The sequence below is a fragment of the Pantherophis guttatus genome, chromosome 2 (genome assembly GCF_059756535.1).
Source record: "Pantherophis guttatus breed Tessera chromosome 2, ASM5975653v1, whole genome shotgun sequence".
Lineage (NCBI taxonomy): Eukaryota > Metazoa > Chordata > Lepidosauria > Squamata > Colubridae > Pantherophis > Pantherophis guttatus.
In genome coordinates, this window is record NC_142064.1 from 19200532 (window position 1) to 19216206 (window position 15675).

At 40.2% G+C, this 15675-nt stretch overlaps 1 protein-coding gene across 3 annotated transcripts in view; it reads right to left on the reverse strand.

Moving 5' to 3' along the window:
- CCBE1 (collagen and calcium binding EGF domains 1) overlaps positions 1 to 15675 on the reverse strand; it is a 186823-nt gene that overhangs the window by 5506 nt on the left and 165642 nt on the right. The window contains exons 6-10 of one of the 3 annotated variants that reach the window (XR_015732067.1): positions 12535 to 12641; positions 7047 to 7167; positions 3666 to 3805; positions 3403 to 3573; positions 2392 to 2427 (exon numbers count right to left, since the gene is read on the reverse strand). Coding sequence is in view for 2 of the 3 variants with exons in the window: in XM_087885620.1 (XP_087741746.1) it covers positions 2392 to 2427; positions 3538 to 3573; positions 3666 to 3805; positions 7047 to 7167; positions 12535 to 12641 (440 nt within the window). In the remaining variant the exon portion in view is untranslated. The remainder of the gene's footprint in view (positions 1 to 2391; positions 2428 to 3402; positions 3574 to 3665; positions 3806 to 7046; positions 7168 to 12534; positions 12642 to 15675) is intronic. The other 2 variants (XM_034442497.3, XM_087885620.1) reach the window with 2 other exon arrangements.

The following is a 15675-nucleotide window of genomic DNA, read 5'->3' on the forward strand; positions in this document are numbered from 1 at the left end:
TCAATTATCCTAAATGTCAATATATTGGCTGCAAAACATGACCACTGTAGGCCCCATATATGCAAGTTTCAACCCGCAAACCTTACTACTAATTGCAAATGCTAAAAATTGCAAACACAAATCAACCACTCTGTTCTGCCTGAGCAGGGAGTTGGACTAGAAGACCTCCAAGGTCCCTTCCAATTCTATTGTTCTAATTCTAATTCTAAGTGTGTTAATGCAAAGTTTCTTTAACAAAGAGCAATTTAATTCATATTCAGCACTTTGCAAGTTCTTGCAAGATGGGTAAGTAGGAAATTAAGACAATAAAAGACTAACCATCCTGTCTAACATTTTTTCCCTTGTAAAGCCCTTTTTTTACCTATAAGAGAAAGGAAATAATAACTTTCCTGTGTCCCATTCAGTGACCCAAAAAGATGCTGAATTCTCCTTCATATTTTTTTTAAAATAGAAGCCTGCTAGCCATTTGTTTTTTTAAATTCTTGACATTTATCCAGGAAACATTCAAACGCTAAATGTTCTTTATTTTAAAGGAATTTCCCACTTGCAAAGAAACCACAACTGAGGAGCACTTATCCACAGTTTAACGTATATGACAGTCTATTGCATTCTGAAATAAAATTGAAGATATTTTACAAAATCCAACCAAAAGCAATTTTTTTGTACAAAAGATATAAAGGCATAATGAATTTCACTTGGAAGTAATAGCGTCTACTCAACAGCCTGACACATATAAAACAACCTCAGTGCTAACTAGCCAAAGTCATGGAGAACCTACACAATAAATCAAGACTTTCATTCTTTCCAGTGATCAAAAGGTTGTAAGGGATAGGGCAGGGGTGGGCTGCTGGGGGTTCGCAGTGGTTCAGGAGAACCTCTAGCTAAGATTCTGTGCAGGTCGGAGAACCCCCAAATCCCACTCCTGGCTGGCCTCTCCAACCCCACTTCTCCCCTCCCAGGAGTCCCCATGCGGCCTGTTTTGGATCCAGGTAAGTGCAGGACATGCACAGAGGCTCAGGGAGGGTGAAAAACGGGCCTACTGGATGTTTGGGAAGGCCGGAAACAGGCCCAGAATGCTTCTGGAGCCTGGGGAGGCTGTTTTCTCCCTCCTGGAGGCTCGAAGATAGCCTCCGGAGCCCGGGGAGGGCAAAAATGTGCCCTCCCTGGGCCATTGTGCAGGAGGCCAACTACCACCATGGCCACACCCACCCAGCAACCGGGCAGAGAATTCCTTGCTAAAATTTGTGAAGCCCACCCCTGGGATAAGGGCAAGATTACTTTAAAAATATGAAATGCATAGGGGTGGATACACTAGCATTGTAAATATTATTTATGTACAGGAGCATAGAGCTTTCTCCTATTTTTTTCACAACAACAATCCTGTAATTTCTTGAAGTGCAAGAAAGAGATTTGCTCAATGCCATCCTGTATGATTGTGTAGCTGAGGATGGACTACAACGTTGTCTTCCCCATTTAACCACTCTAACCAATGTACCACTTTGCTAGTTACTCAAACAAGTGTGTTTCCCTCCTCCCCCAAAGGTTTAGTAAGGTAACCACAAGGTGACATCATCTTTGGAGCATCATGTAGATTGGATTAGATTGGCCCAGAATCTTACTTGTGTTCTAGAAAGTACTAAAAACTTTGTTTTATCATCATGCTGGGGATCGGGCTGTGATGTGACATCTTCATGATTGTTGTATTGTTTGGGGATGTATGGATGGGTGTATCGATTGTGAATGCCTTGGATATTGTTTTTAAGGGTTTTTAAAATTCGGTTTTAATATGGTTTTATGATTAGTTGTATTTTGTGACTACGTTTTTTGAGCCACCCAAAGTTATGTATGTTAGATGGGCAGCTATATAAATTGAATGAATGAACAAACAGCCTTTTACATCTGCTTTATTACAATATTATAAGAGGGATATTCCTTTAAAACTTGAGTTGTCAAACTCAAGGCCCGCGGGCCGGATCAGGCCCGCAGAGTGCTTAGATCTGGCTCATAGGGCCACCCTGGAAACAGTGAAGGACTGGCCGCCAGTGAAAACAGAGCTCGGGAGGGTCGTGTGTGGCCCGCCCGAGCTCCATTTTTGCTGGCAGAGGGTTGCAGGAGGCTGTCCCAGCCGAAAATGGAGCTCAGGAACCCAGAGTGCTTGGGCCACCACAGGTGCCCTGACAAGAGTGACATCAATCTGGCAACGCCCATCCTGGCCCCGCCTACCCTGGCCCACCCAGGGTCAAACCTAACCCTGATGCAGCTCTCAATGAAATCGAGTTTGACACCGCTCCTTTAAAATGAAGAATATTTGGTATTTAAATACAATACTTCCTGGCTAATGTATGAACAGATTATATTTCCATTGAGATTAGATTTGGATGTGATACTTACAGGTGGGCCCTTTTCTCCTGGTGCACCTCTTTCACCCTGCAACAAACATAATTTTGGTTAAGTGGCCTTGACTGAAACTGAACAAGAACCTGTTGATCTAAAATGAAAATTCCAAACAACGCTAGTCACACACTTAAAACTGTCTGCTTAAAATTCTATGAATATCAACTTAGAAGACAGAGTTCAGTGGGACTAACTTATAGTAAAATGTAGATGAGATTGCAGCCTTTAGTTTAATTCATCTTATCTTAACTAGATTAATGAATTATTTTATAGCAAAATTGGTAATTGATTACCTACCAAAGATAATGCTTGCAGCATTTTCTAAGTATGTACCATGAGAACAAAGATTTATTTGTTAGATTCACAATTATTCATATCCAAAGGATAATCACTGAAATTAAAGGGACTTATTAGTTGTGACTAACTTAATTTCCTATTGATTGCAGTGGATGTATTCTAAGCATACCAAAGTTGTGATCCAAGGCAACAGAAACTTAAACTACTTATACACTCTTAATTTTATTTATTACTAAGCATAACATGCCCAACCACAACATTTATTCTGAAATCATTCAGATCAACAAGTTGCATCCTACACAGAGAAGCTCCCTTCAAAACTTAAAAGATTATTTACACATTTGTTTATTCCCTGTGTGGAACTGCCTAACTGAAATGACTCAAGGCAAAACAACACAGAACAAATGTAGTAATTACAGTAGGTTGTGCAATACATAAACATTCAAGTTCTTAATGGTTTTCTGAAAGTCAGCAAAAAATACACAACAGGATACAATCTATGATAAATCATAGAGTAATAAAGAGTGATTACTGCATCAAAATACTTTTTTGATGTCTCAAGTTGCAATTTCAGTGAAACGTTTCTGTAAGTTTGTGGGTTAATGTCTATGTGAGTTAATTCTAAGTTGGTTACTTGGATAAATAATGGAAAGCAAACCAAGAAACAGAAATGCATTGGAAGTGGGAGTAGATGGAATCAAAGTTGCCTACCTTTTTATTCACTTTCTCCCTTTCCATTTTCCAAAATTAAGAAAACTGAACGTGAATAATATAAAAGAGAAGGACTCTCACAAGGAAGAAGAAAGGAGAAAAAGGAAGAAGAGGACAAGAAATTATACTTCTAACCTTTGCTCCATCTCTTCCTGGTGCACCTGGAGGACCCTAGAAGATAAATTTGCATTCCTCAAAAACTTGGTGTCAAATATGATCAAGAGATTATTATACACACTTATGAATGGAGACATCATACTGACCACAGGCCCTCTTCTGCCCTGCTTAATGTGTGAGAGGTCTGGAGATGGTCCCATCGGCCCCATGGCTCCTCTAGGGCCTGGCACCCCGGGAGGACCAGGGGAACCAGGAAATCCAGGGCTCCCTTTTGGACCTGCAACCCCTGGAATAAAAACATGGCAGTAAAATTAAGGCTGCGGGTAGCTTCGTTGGACAATTTTGCATAAAAAAGGATATTTATGATTTTTCTAAGTCAAAAATTGGAAGTCGTTTTTAGGGCTGTTGACAAAGTTTTTTTTAAAAAATTACAAATAAATCAGCCATGGGGGAAGAAAAAAACCTAGCAAGTAAATAAAAAAGGAGTCAACAGCAATTAAAAGTATTCCAGAAGTGCTTTAAAAGCCAAGGGGAGCTAACTTTTTTGTTAGTGCCAAGAAAATCAGGATGTACGGTATTTCGATTACTGTTATATAACTTGATGAATTAGAAGTCTAGGATGCAATCTTATATTAAAAAGAAGAGAAATTCAAATAATGCATAACTTTGAGCAGCAATTACTTGTCCAAGACACTGTCAGACATCAAGCACAGAATGCTCATCTATTGGTAAGTAGAAGCAAAAGACCAGTCTGGCTGTGAAAATTCTTCCTTTAGGCCAAAGGTCTTCAAACTTGGCAGCTTTAAGACTTGTGGACTTCAACTCCCAGAATTCTCCAGCCAGCTATGCTGGGAGTTGAAGTCCACAAGTCTTAAAGCTGCCAAGTTTGAAGACCTCTGCTTTAGGTTAAAGAAAAAGGCAGGGAGGTGGCCCATAAAAGATGTTTTGAATTCCCAGTGTGGAAAATGAACTTTGAGGAAAAATTGCTTCCATGTTAACATCTCGCTTTCCAGATCAAAGTCCACTAGTACAAACCGAGAGCTTTTTGCTTTGACACTGACAATAGTTGCCATGTTCAAAATTAACATAGTTCACACCATTATATTGTGACCTTAATATTCAAAGTTTGGTTGAATGTAGCCTTATGTCTAAATAATCGCAAATATTACATATTTAATTTTTTCCCCTGACTGTAATTGTCACAATCTCCTTCAGGTCCTGCTGTGCTACCACACACATCGTGGTGCTTGGCTATTCCTGGGAAGGATGAGCAAAGAATGTTGGGAATATATGCCAAGAGGGTATATTCACCCGACTGCCCAGCCAAGTACAGTTAGTCCTCGACTTATGACCACAATAGGGACCAGAATTTCCATAGTAAGTTGTTGCAATTATTAAATCAAAATTTAGTATAAAATATTAAGTATAAAGGCAACCAAACTAATGACAGCAGATAGAGCAACCAGCCTTGTGGTGCAGATAGAGTTAGGGTTAGGGTGGCGCAGTGGTTAGAATACAGTATTGCAGGCTAATTCTGTTGACTGCCAACTGCCTGCAGTTTGACAGTTCGATCCTCACTGGCTCAAGGTCAACTCAGCCTTCCATCCTTCTGAAATCAGTAAAATGGAGGAGCCAGATTGTTGGGGGCAATAGGCTGACTCTGTAAACTGCTTAGAGAGGGATGTAAAGCACTATGCAGTGGTATTTAAGTCTAAGTGCTAATGCTATGGCTTGCAGCTGACAATGAAGATACTGAAGTGATGAATAGCTTTTGCCCTTTAGGATCAACAATAAAGGAACAAGCAATCTTGTAATCCACCACAGGTGGATTTTGTAAAGCAGCCATGAAGGCTTTGGATAATGATTCAAATGGTGTGATGCAGGGGTGAAATGCTCCCGGTTCGGATTGGATCGCCCGATCCGGTAGTGATGGGGGTGGGTGGTTTGGAGAACCGGTAGCAAAAATCCCTGCCCGCCCCATTGCCCAGCAATCATCAGACGCTTTTTTTTAATTTTTAAAAGCATTTTTTCTACAACCTCTTTGGCCGAAAAAAATGCTTTTAAAAGTAAAAAAAAAAAAAAGCCTCTGATGATTGCGCGGCTCAGCTGGGATCATCAGAGGCTTTTAAAAGTATTTTTTCTACAACCTCTTCGGCCGAAGAGGTTATAGAAAAAATGTTTTTAAAAGGAAAAAAAAGCCTCTGCCGATCAGGCAAGTCAGCTGGGATCGTCAGAGGCTTTAAAAGCATTTTTTTAAACAACCTCTTCAGCTGAAGAGATTTTAGAAAAAATGGTTTTAAAACTAAAAAAAAAAAAAAAGTTGGCCACACCCACTCAGTCATATTACACCCCCCCCCACCAAGCCACACCCACAGAACCGGTAGTAACAAATTTTACATTTTACCACTGGTGTGATGTGTCTGTATTTGCAAAGATGCAACCTGTGACACTCTATGGCAGAGGTCTTCAAACTTGGCAGCTTTAAGACTTCTGGACTTCAACTTCCAGAATTCTCCAGCCAGCATAGCTGGCTGGAGAATTCTAGAAGTTGAAGTCCAGAAGTCTTAAAGCTGCCAAGTTTGAAGACCTCTGCTCTATGGACACAGAAGTTGGACTTTAAAAAAGAGGACAGGAGAAGATTCCAGAGTATAGTCTGAAAACCAAGAAAACAAAGCAATGGATTATCCCACAAATCAACCCAGAATTCTTACTTGAGGTACAAGCAACCACGTTCAAATTGTCCTAGATTGCCATTGAGCAAATCTCTCTATGTGACCACTGGGAGACGAAAATGATTTGATGGTACATAATCAACTTATCACGGTACAGTACAAAAAAATAGAAGAAGTTTGTTTTTGTAATTTTAATGCGTTAGTCAGCTTTTAGTATTGATTGTTGCATGCTTTTCAAAGTCACTTCATATGAGACAGGCAATTATAGAAATTTAATAAATAAATAAAATATTGCTGTAATACAAAGTATAAATACGAGACTGTTATAGAGTCAGCAATCCATAATGCAATTCATTAGCAAAAGAATAGATTGCACATTCTACCACAAATACATAACATTAATATGAACTGGAGTTGCAGTTCCAAAATATCAGATTTGGGGTGGGCTATCCATTAAAAAAAATTATATTATTATATAATAATTTAATGGTCACTTAAATACATTGAAATAAAAATGCAAGTATAAAAGGCTTCCAGGCTGAGGTTTTCATGGAAAACTCCCAGTCTGTTTCTAATTTCTTTGCCATTCCCAAGCTTGAGTTTTACTAATCATGCAAAAATAGCACAACTTGGGAGTGGATGGTTTTTCAGTTAGGAGAGAGAAGTGAAGTTTACAGCACCTTGGACAGCTCATAAGATGAGGAAATCATTAGATGGAGCAAAACTGACTAAATGACCCTAACAATATCTTAAGAAAAATTAATGTCTGCTCCTGAGCCATGTTTCTTGTCTGAGGAGTGATACACAGATGCAATATATACAAATTTATTTTTATGATATTTTTTATTGCCTTACCTGGAGGACCCCGATCCCCTGGCTGTCCAGGAGGGCCAGGTACATAAGCATTGGATGCAAGTACTTTTTCTCCTGTGATTGGTTTGTTAAGGTCAACAGCGTTATTTGGTAGCCAAGCAACCTGCAATAAAAGAAGAGTCATAGGCTAGAAGCCACTTGCCTGTTCAACTTCATCTAGTTGAGTGGCTGACTTCATCAGTTGTAAAAGTTCTTCACCTCAATGCAGGACTCAACTACCATGTCCATAACTCTTAAGTTTGGAAGCCTCAAAGTGATAGAGTGGATAGCATGCCAGGCTGTGATAGGAAGCACCATCTGTTTCCCAGCCTTCCTCCTTTTACTGAATAAAATGAGATAGCCTCCATATTTACTGTCTTGCATAACTTGAAGATACCATGTAAACGTAATTAAAAAACCAACACAATTGATAGCCTACATTTACTACGTTCAGATTCAAATTGCAACTGAGGACCAAAGTCAGAGGAGTAGATTTGATTTCTGCCATGTAGCTTAGCATAGTATAGCTCTTCCCTCAACACCCCCACCCCGAAAACTCTGCTACATGGGAGGCCTCAGCTAGACTACTACTTTATCTTGAAACTAGAGAACGCTGGCACTATTATGATCACAGTCAGAACTGTGATCTAACTGTTTGCAAAGGGGACAAAATGGTTGATGTCAAATCTGACACAGTGAAGGGTTAAATTTGTTGATGGATCTGAATGCCGGAAAAAAAAAAGGAGGATTTAGAACGAAGGGTAAAATCCGATTCAGGTGCTGCCTCATACCCACATTGTGTATACAAGCAGTTTGTTAGGATCTACAGCTATGGTTCAGGGGATGTGGTGGCTCAGTGGCTAAGAAGCTGAACTTGTCGATCAGAAGGTCGGCAGTTCAGTGGTTCGAATCCCTAGCGCTGTGTAATGGGGTGAGCTCCCGTTACTTGTCCCAGCTTCTGCCAACCTAGCAGTTCGAAAGCACGTAAAAAATGTAAGTAGAAAAATAGGGATCCCTTTGGTGGGAAGGTAACAGTGCTCTGTGCGCCTTCGGCATTTAGTCAAGCCGGCCACATGACCACGGAGACGTCTTCGGACAGCGCTGGCTCTTCGGCTTTGAAACAGAGATTAGCACCGCCCCCTTTACCTTTACCTTACAGCTGTGGTATTACCCAAGTCTCTCATCAGGACTAAAAGCAGTGGTGAAATCTAAAATTTGTTACTACCGGTTCTGTGGATGTGGTTTGGTGGGGGGGGTGGTAATGTAACTGGGTGGGCATGGCCAATTTTTCTTTTTACTTTTAAAACCATTTTTTACATGTAAAACCATGTAAAAAAATGCTTTCAAAAGGCTCTGACGATCCCAGCTGAGTTGCCTGATCGTCAGAGGGTTTTTAAAAAACCCTCTGATGATCAGGCAACTCAGTTGGGATCGTCAGAGCTTGGCTCGTCAGAGGCATTTAAAAGAAAAAAAGCCTCTGATCATCATGCGGCTCAGCTGGGCATGGGGGGGCGGGGGCAGGGATTTTTGCTACCGGTTCTCTGAACTGCCCGCCGCCGCCACTACCTACTCGCCCGAGCCGGTCCGAACCGGGAGCATTTCACCCCTGACTAAAAGCCCAATACCCTGCAAATATTCTGAAAGACCACATCCACAGTTCTTTAACATTGGTGATATGGGCTGGATACTGAGATCTGAAGTTAGATGCCTGCTTGCACTGCTTGATGAAGGACTCATGATTGTTCTTGGAACAACCTCCATTCAAGAACTGTGATCTATTGATGAGCCAAAGAAGGGTTTCTGCTTCTAGAAATCAGACTTTGTACATTGAGAAAACTGTTTCTTTCTCAGATAGGAAGGTGAAGTATTTTAATTGTGTATCTAAGATAGCATTAAACATTTCTATTAAAGAGGCCAGCTTGCTATGACAACCTGATTTTGAAGTCCAGATCACATGGGTTGGTTCTCCCACTTGCCAATGTGCTCACTTCCCACTCTCTCCTGGAAGAACCCCTGACTTCTTCTGGATTTCAACACTTGTCTGCTTTTGATGTGGAGCCTTCTTATTGCCCTCACCAGATGCTAACACACACTGAACTCATTTCTATTCCATTCCACTGTCTTGATTCAGTCTTGGAATCACAAGTTGAGAATGACCTCAGCCTTACTTCATGCACGAATCTTTCCCCACAAGAATGTAAATACTTGTACAGAACCCTATCCAGAGGGGCAACAGTCACGGAGACGAAGTCTAACCCTTGCTGAAACCTACATGTTATGTTGTAATTTTGAAGAGGTTCCATGCAGAAATAATTGCCAACTTGGCTTGGAGATGGACTGGCTAGGTCCAGTCTAGGACTTTCTTCTAATTAAATGCATACTTGCTCGTATCTGAGTAAGCACATATGCATACAGAGTATTTGCACACATGGGACTGTTTGTATGCTTAGACGGTCTGTGATTTATTTCCTTTGGCAAAAGCATTCTGACTAGTTTTGCAATTCTGTCAAGGGGATAGAGTAGAAGATTAAACCAGAAATTTCTGAAAAATGTCTACGTCCAGGAAAGCTTTTCTGGCATGGCTGCCCCAAATCCCAACCAATGCAGAGAATTCCAGAGGATAATTTAGGATCAATTCATGCACGATGTTCTTTGAATTTTGCCATCACATACTGTAAATTCAGATTGCAATTTAGAAAGCGCGTCCAATATTAGGTTTGGTAAAAAAATGTCTGTCATTGCTGCCTTCCACGACTGGAATTTATAATAACCTTAAGTTATTATGATAAACCACCAGAACAATCTTATCACTAATTGAGCCAATGTTTCATTTTACCACCTGAGGGATTGCTCGATGCAATTTTCTCTCTCACCCAATAATGTCCTGGAGGCACCACTGAAATGCTGCTTTCACACATTTTGTGAGGTCTCTCATGCCTGTCATGTTTTTTCCCAGAATGCCCCACAATAAGCATCTTAGGAATTTGGGGGGAAAGTGAAACGAAGGAGTAAAACTCTCAAAACTTTCTTTGTGAGTTCATTATCTGCAATTTGCGTTCAGTCTCAATCTCTTTTTGCCTGTAATGGCATGTGGGAATGACCCTAGGAAACAGGCGGAAGAGCCACAGTCCAGACCAGGGGTCTCCAACCTTGGCAACTGTAAGCCTGGCAGACTTCAACTCCCAGAATTCCCCAGCCAGTTGGCTGGGGAATTCTGGGAGTTGAAATCTGCCAGGCTTTCAGTTGCCAAGGTTGGAGACCCCTGGTCCAGACAACTGTCTGATAAATGAAATTTGGTTCTGAAAGGTGGTAAAAACATCTCTCAGAAGGGATCCTCCCTAATTTTTGAGAGAGTAAAAATAAAGTATGAGACTTGCAAGATTCTGTTAATTTAATCTTACCATAAAGACAGAGCTAGTAATCCTGGTTGCACAGGTAGTCCTCAATTTACAATAGTTCATTGAGTGACGGTTCAAACTTACAATGACTTTGAAAAAAGTGACTTATGACCGTTTTTCACACTTGCGACCTTTGCAGCAGCCCCTGTGATCATGTGATCAAAATTCAGAGGCTTGGCAACTGATTCATACTAATAACCGTTGCTGTGTCCCAAGGTCACGTGATCAACTTTTGGCGACCTTCTGGCAAGCAAAGTCAATGGGGAAGCCAGATTCACTTAAGAACCATGTTACTCACTTATCTGCTGCAGCGATCCACTTAACAACGGTGGCAAGAAAGGTCATAAAATGAGACAAAACTCACTTCACGTAACAACAGAAATTCGGGGCTCAATTGTGGTCATAAGTTGAGGACTACCTGTACTTCTTGCCTGGTCTACCTTGCCAGACTAACATCGCCACTTGTCGCTAAGTGCCATGCTCGGAGTTTTAATTTTCAGACTTTCAGTTTATATTATGGTTGTTCAAAGTAATATTTCCCTGCAAGAGATAAATGTCAATACATTCTTATTTATTTTTGTATTTTTGTCCCATTTTTTCCTCTTGGAAGTTCAGGCAACACAGAGGGTGGGAAACGCCTCTGATGTTTCCATAAGAATGTTGCGTGAATTAATTGGGCTCAGAGAGAATGGCTGGCTTATAATCAGGAGATGCTTGAACATGTGCTGCCTCAGTCCAAGGAAGATCAACACTAACTCTCCATTCTGCCCATTCCCTAGCAAAAACTCATTGCATCCTTCAGGTCCCATATACTATATTTTTCAGAGTATAAGACGCACCGTTTTCACGCCAAAAAGAGGGTGAAAATCTGGGTGTGTCTTATACTCCGAATGTAGCTCTGCCCAGCTTCTCAAACGGAGGTTTCAGAGGCTGAAAAAAGCATCAGAAATGAAGCTTCAGGAAAAGAAGCCCCCAAACAGAGCTTCTGAGGCTTTTTTTCTGAAGCTCTGTTTCGGAGGCTTTCAGAGGCAGGAAAAGAAGCTTTTTCTGAAACGGAGTTTCAGAAGTTTCAGAGGCAGAAAAATAAATAAATTAATTAATTAAAAAAACCCAAGGCACAGAGCTCACAACCAAGGAACCTGTTGCTAAAATTCACCTCTGGGAACAGCTGATTGGGGGTATTCCAGTAGGCCGATCTACCCACCAATCAGTTTTTTTCTTATTTTCCTCCCCAAAAACCAAGATGTGTCTTATATTCTGAAAAATACGGTAGATTTTCTTCATGGGAGAAAGGGCCAAGCTTCGGTACAGAAATATGTTTGTATAAGGCCACTGTGCTTTTTCCCTGCAACAGCATGGGAAATGGTTTAGAGATCATGATAAATACTCCCATTAAAAAAAAAAAAATCAATGATAACAAATCACTTTGACCCAGTGGGGCCCCATGACATGCTCCTTTCAAAGTGGAAAGTATGGGCACACATTTAGGTGACTTTTTAAAAGCAGCCATTCAAATGAAAGAGATCCTTTAAACTATGTCCTGGTAGTTCTCCCCCAAACCAGATCAGGTAGGCCATCTGCCTTTTAGAACAGGGGTCTCCAAACTTGGCAACTTTAAAGACTTATGGACTTGCTGCTTGGGGAATTCTGGGAGACAAAGTCTACAAACCTTAAAGTTGCCAGGTTTGGTGACCCCTGTTTTAGAAAAACGTCAAGTGGAATGGCAATGGATGAGAAATTTCTTAAGAAAAATTTTCCTGACAGTTACAACAATGAATCAGTGGAACGGCTTGCCTCCAGAAATTGTGGATGCTCCAACATTGGAAGTTTTTAAGAAGATGTTGGACAACAATTGTCTGAAATGGTATAAGGTTTCCTGCCTGAGCAGTGGATTGAACTAGAAGACCTCCAAGATTCCTTCCAACTGTTCTGTTCTGTTCTGTTCTATTCTAAAATGGATGATGTATCTCCCAAAAAACATCCTGAATATCACAATCTATTCAAGCAATTAAATTCACCTGCCAATTTTCCACCTTATTCAACCCCTGTGATTTCAACGTTGGTGGCAGAAGGGATGTATTTCGTAAATGTACCTTTTGTTTCAGCTGCAATACCGTCTGCTTGATCTGGTGGAATTCTCGGCAGGAGGCACAGCAAGCCCCTGGTTTCACCACATTGTCCACCTTCTCCGAAAAGCCTGCTTTAAAAAAAGAAAAGAAAAAAAGAAAGAAAGTGGGAGGGAAGGAGAAGCAAGGCCCAGTATTTCAGTACAACCTTTTTCTTCTTTTCTGAATAGAGATGAGACTAGGAAGAAGGCAGAAAAATGGCAAAGGAAGCTGTGCACGGAGGTACTTTTTAAAAAGTTCCTTCTTGATCATTCCGTGAGAAGAAGAGGTGCCCTCTGTTTTAACAGCTTTTCCTGTGGATACTCACAAATGCCTGGAGAGCTGCAAAAAAGTCTTAGCAGCAGCTGTTTCCAGTTAGCAGCTCTTAATGCCTCTTAGAAAACTTCTTTTATATCTTAAGAGAAGGGGTGGGGGGGGGGGAAGGGTGTACTACTCCACATTTATCTGTCTTTATTGTAAAAACGTAAAATGTAAAAGACCCACAATGATTTATCAGCTCCCATTAAGAGGGCAAATTTCAGAGCCCATAAATTGTGACACAGTAACCTGTGCAAAGAGAATTGCCTGAAGTTTGCACAAATGCAAACCTTATTGTCCCTAATGTGCAAATGAGACTCCTGGAGTAGAGATACAGGGCAATGGTTGAGAGCAAAAAGGAAATTCTACAATCGATCTGACATTATGTTATATTATGTTATTTATTCTATGTTATTTATTTATTTTGTCAAGCATGTATAAGATAACAGATATAAGTATAAACATGACTATGAATACATGAAATGGATTCGAATAAAAGGGAACATTAGGACAGGGACGGTAGGAACGTTGGTGCTCTTATGCACGCCCCTTACAGACCTCTTAGGAATGGGGTGAGATCGACAATAGACAGTCTAAGGTTAAAGTTATGGGGGTTTGGGGAAGAGGCCACAGAGTCAGGTAGTGCATTCCAGGCATTGACCACTCTGTTGCTGAAGTCGTATTTTCTCCAATTGAGCTTGGAGCGGTTTACCTTGAGTTTATATCTATTATGTGCTCATGTATTGTTGCGGTTGAAGCTGAAGTAGTCATTGAAAGGTAGGACTTTGTAGCAGATAATTTTGTGTACTACGCTTAGGTCAGACCGAAGGTGGCGTAGTTCTAAGTTGTCTAAGCCCAACATTTCAAGCCTGGTGGTATAAGGTATTCTGCTGCAAGCAGAGGAGTGGGAATATTCTCGTGAAATATCTCTGGACTCTCTCAATTATCAATATGATTATCAATAATTATCAATATATATCAAGTCCTTTCTAATGTGGAAAAAATAGGCTAAGCACTTTCTGTTCTAAAAGAGCACATTTTTTGTTCTGCCCCTTCCCCCTATAACTGGTGCATCTTCAGCAATTGTGCTAAACTATTTACAATTTTGTTTAAATGATTTGGCACCACTGTGTCATGCCCAGAAAGTTATGTTTAAGATTTCACAAGCTTTACAAATAAATAAATAAATATAAGGATTCAATAGAAAATGAATTAAAGCTTTTTCTTTCTATTTGGAGAATCAAGAAAATAAGCTACTTCCTGAGTCTTTCCAGTATGAAGAAATTTATTATTATTGATAGTATGAAAAATGGTAAAATATCAAGGCTTCATGGTTTTCTTACAGAATGATATAAAAATGCTTAAACTTTCCCCCCCCAAAATGTCTGAATTTGATACATCATTGGCTTTTCTTAATAATTTTTACATGGTAATGTTACCAAATCAGATAAAAATAAAACTTTTTGTCCTAAAAGAGCAAGTTTTTGTTCTGCCCCGTCCTCCCAGTACTTATGCATCTTCAGCAATTGTGCTAATTACTATCTGTTTGGATGCATTCTAAAAGGTAAAGGTAAAGATTTCCCTTGCACATATGTGCTAGATGTTTCCGACTCTAGGGGGCGGTGCTCATCTCCGTTTCAAAGCAGAAGAGACAGCGCTGTCCAAAGACGTCCCTGTGGTCATGTGGCCGACATGACTAAACGCCAAAGGCGCACGGAACGCTGTTACCTTCCAGTTCAGTGACATCATATCGTCACCACTACCAGCTCGGCGGAACCGGAAGGAACCGGGAGGAACCCACCACTGATGTGAACTATTAACTATTGACAACTTCTGCTTATTTTGCATCCAGTGACAAAAAAAGTGAATATAAACCCCATAAATGAACAAGTCATTTACATATTTTGTTTTTTAAAAAATCATGACAGGGTAGGAGGGAAAAGGAAATCTTATCTCTGATGGTTCGAACTCTTGCTTCACTTCTTACCTTTTCCAACCCAGAATTGCTTTTATGCTTTAAAGTCAGTTTCCTTAAATTGAAAGGATTAGAAACTTGATTTTTAGAAAAGATAAAGGCTGAGATTTTACAGATGTTGAGTTCTGGCTCCATGATCAAGGTATTTAAAATAATAGTTTGTGAATGAAGTAATGGAAAATATACAGTCTTCTTATGTAGGCTCAATATAAGATGCAGATAGATCCTTCAATCGATTTCAGGCAAGCTACTCTCTCCAATAACCTTGAGTTAATGGCATCTTAATTCCAACTAAGTGTGAATACCTGGGAATCTGGAAGTTATAATGAGCTGTGGTGGCACAGTGGTGAGAATGCAGTATTACAGGCTAATTCACCGCTCACTGCCAGCAGTTCAATTCTCACTGGCTCAAGGTTGACTCAACCTTCCATTCTTCTGAGATCAGTAAAACGAGGACCCAGATTTTAGGGTTAGGGTTATGCTGACACTTTAAATCACTCAGGATAGTGCTGTAAAGCACTATGGAGCAGTATATAAGTTTAAGTGCTATTGCTATAAGCCCAGCACATTTAGAAGGTACCAGTTGAAGAGACAGGACTGTAGGACTACAGGTATTCATTGTCCTCTCCAAAATGATTTCCTAGAGAGATAGGCTATTGACCAACATAACCAACCTATTTCTAAACTTCCATGCATAATGATGATTTGCAGAATCTCAGTAAAACTGAGCACTGAGATTTTAGGCATACTTAATTCCACAGCACATTTTATAGAAGAGTGAAAAAGAATTATAGAGTAGCTTTTTAACTTTTAAAATATGCCATCTCTAATGTGAT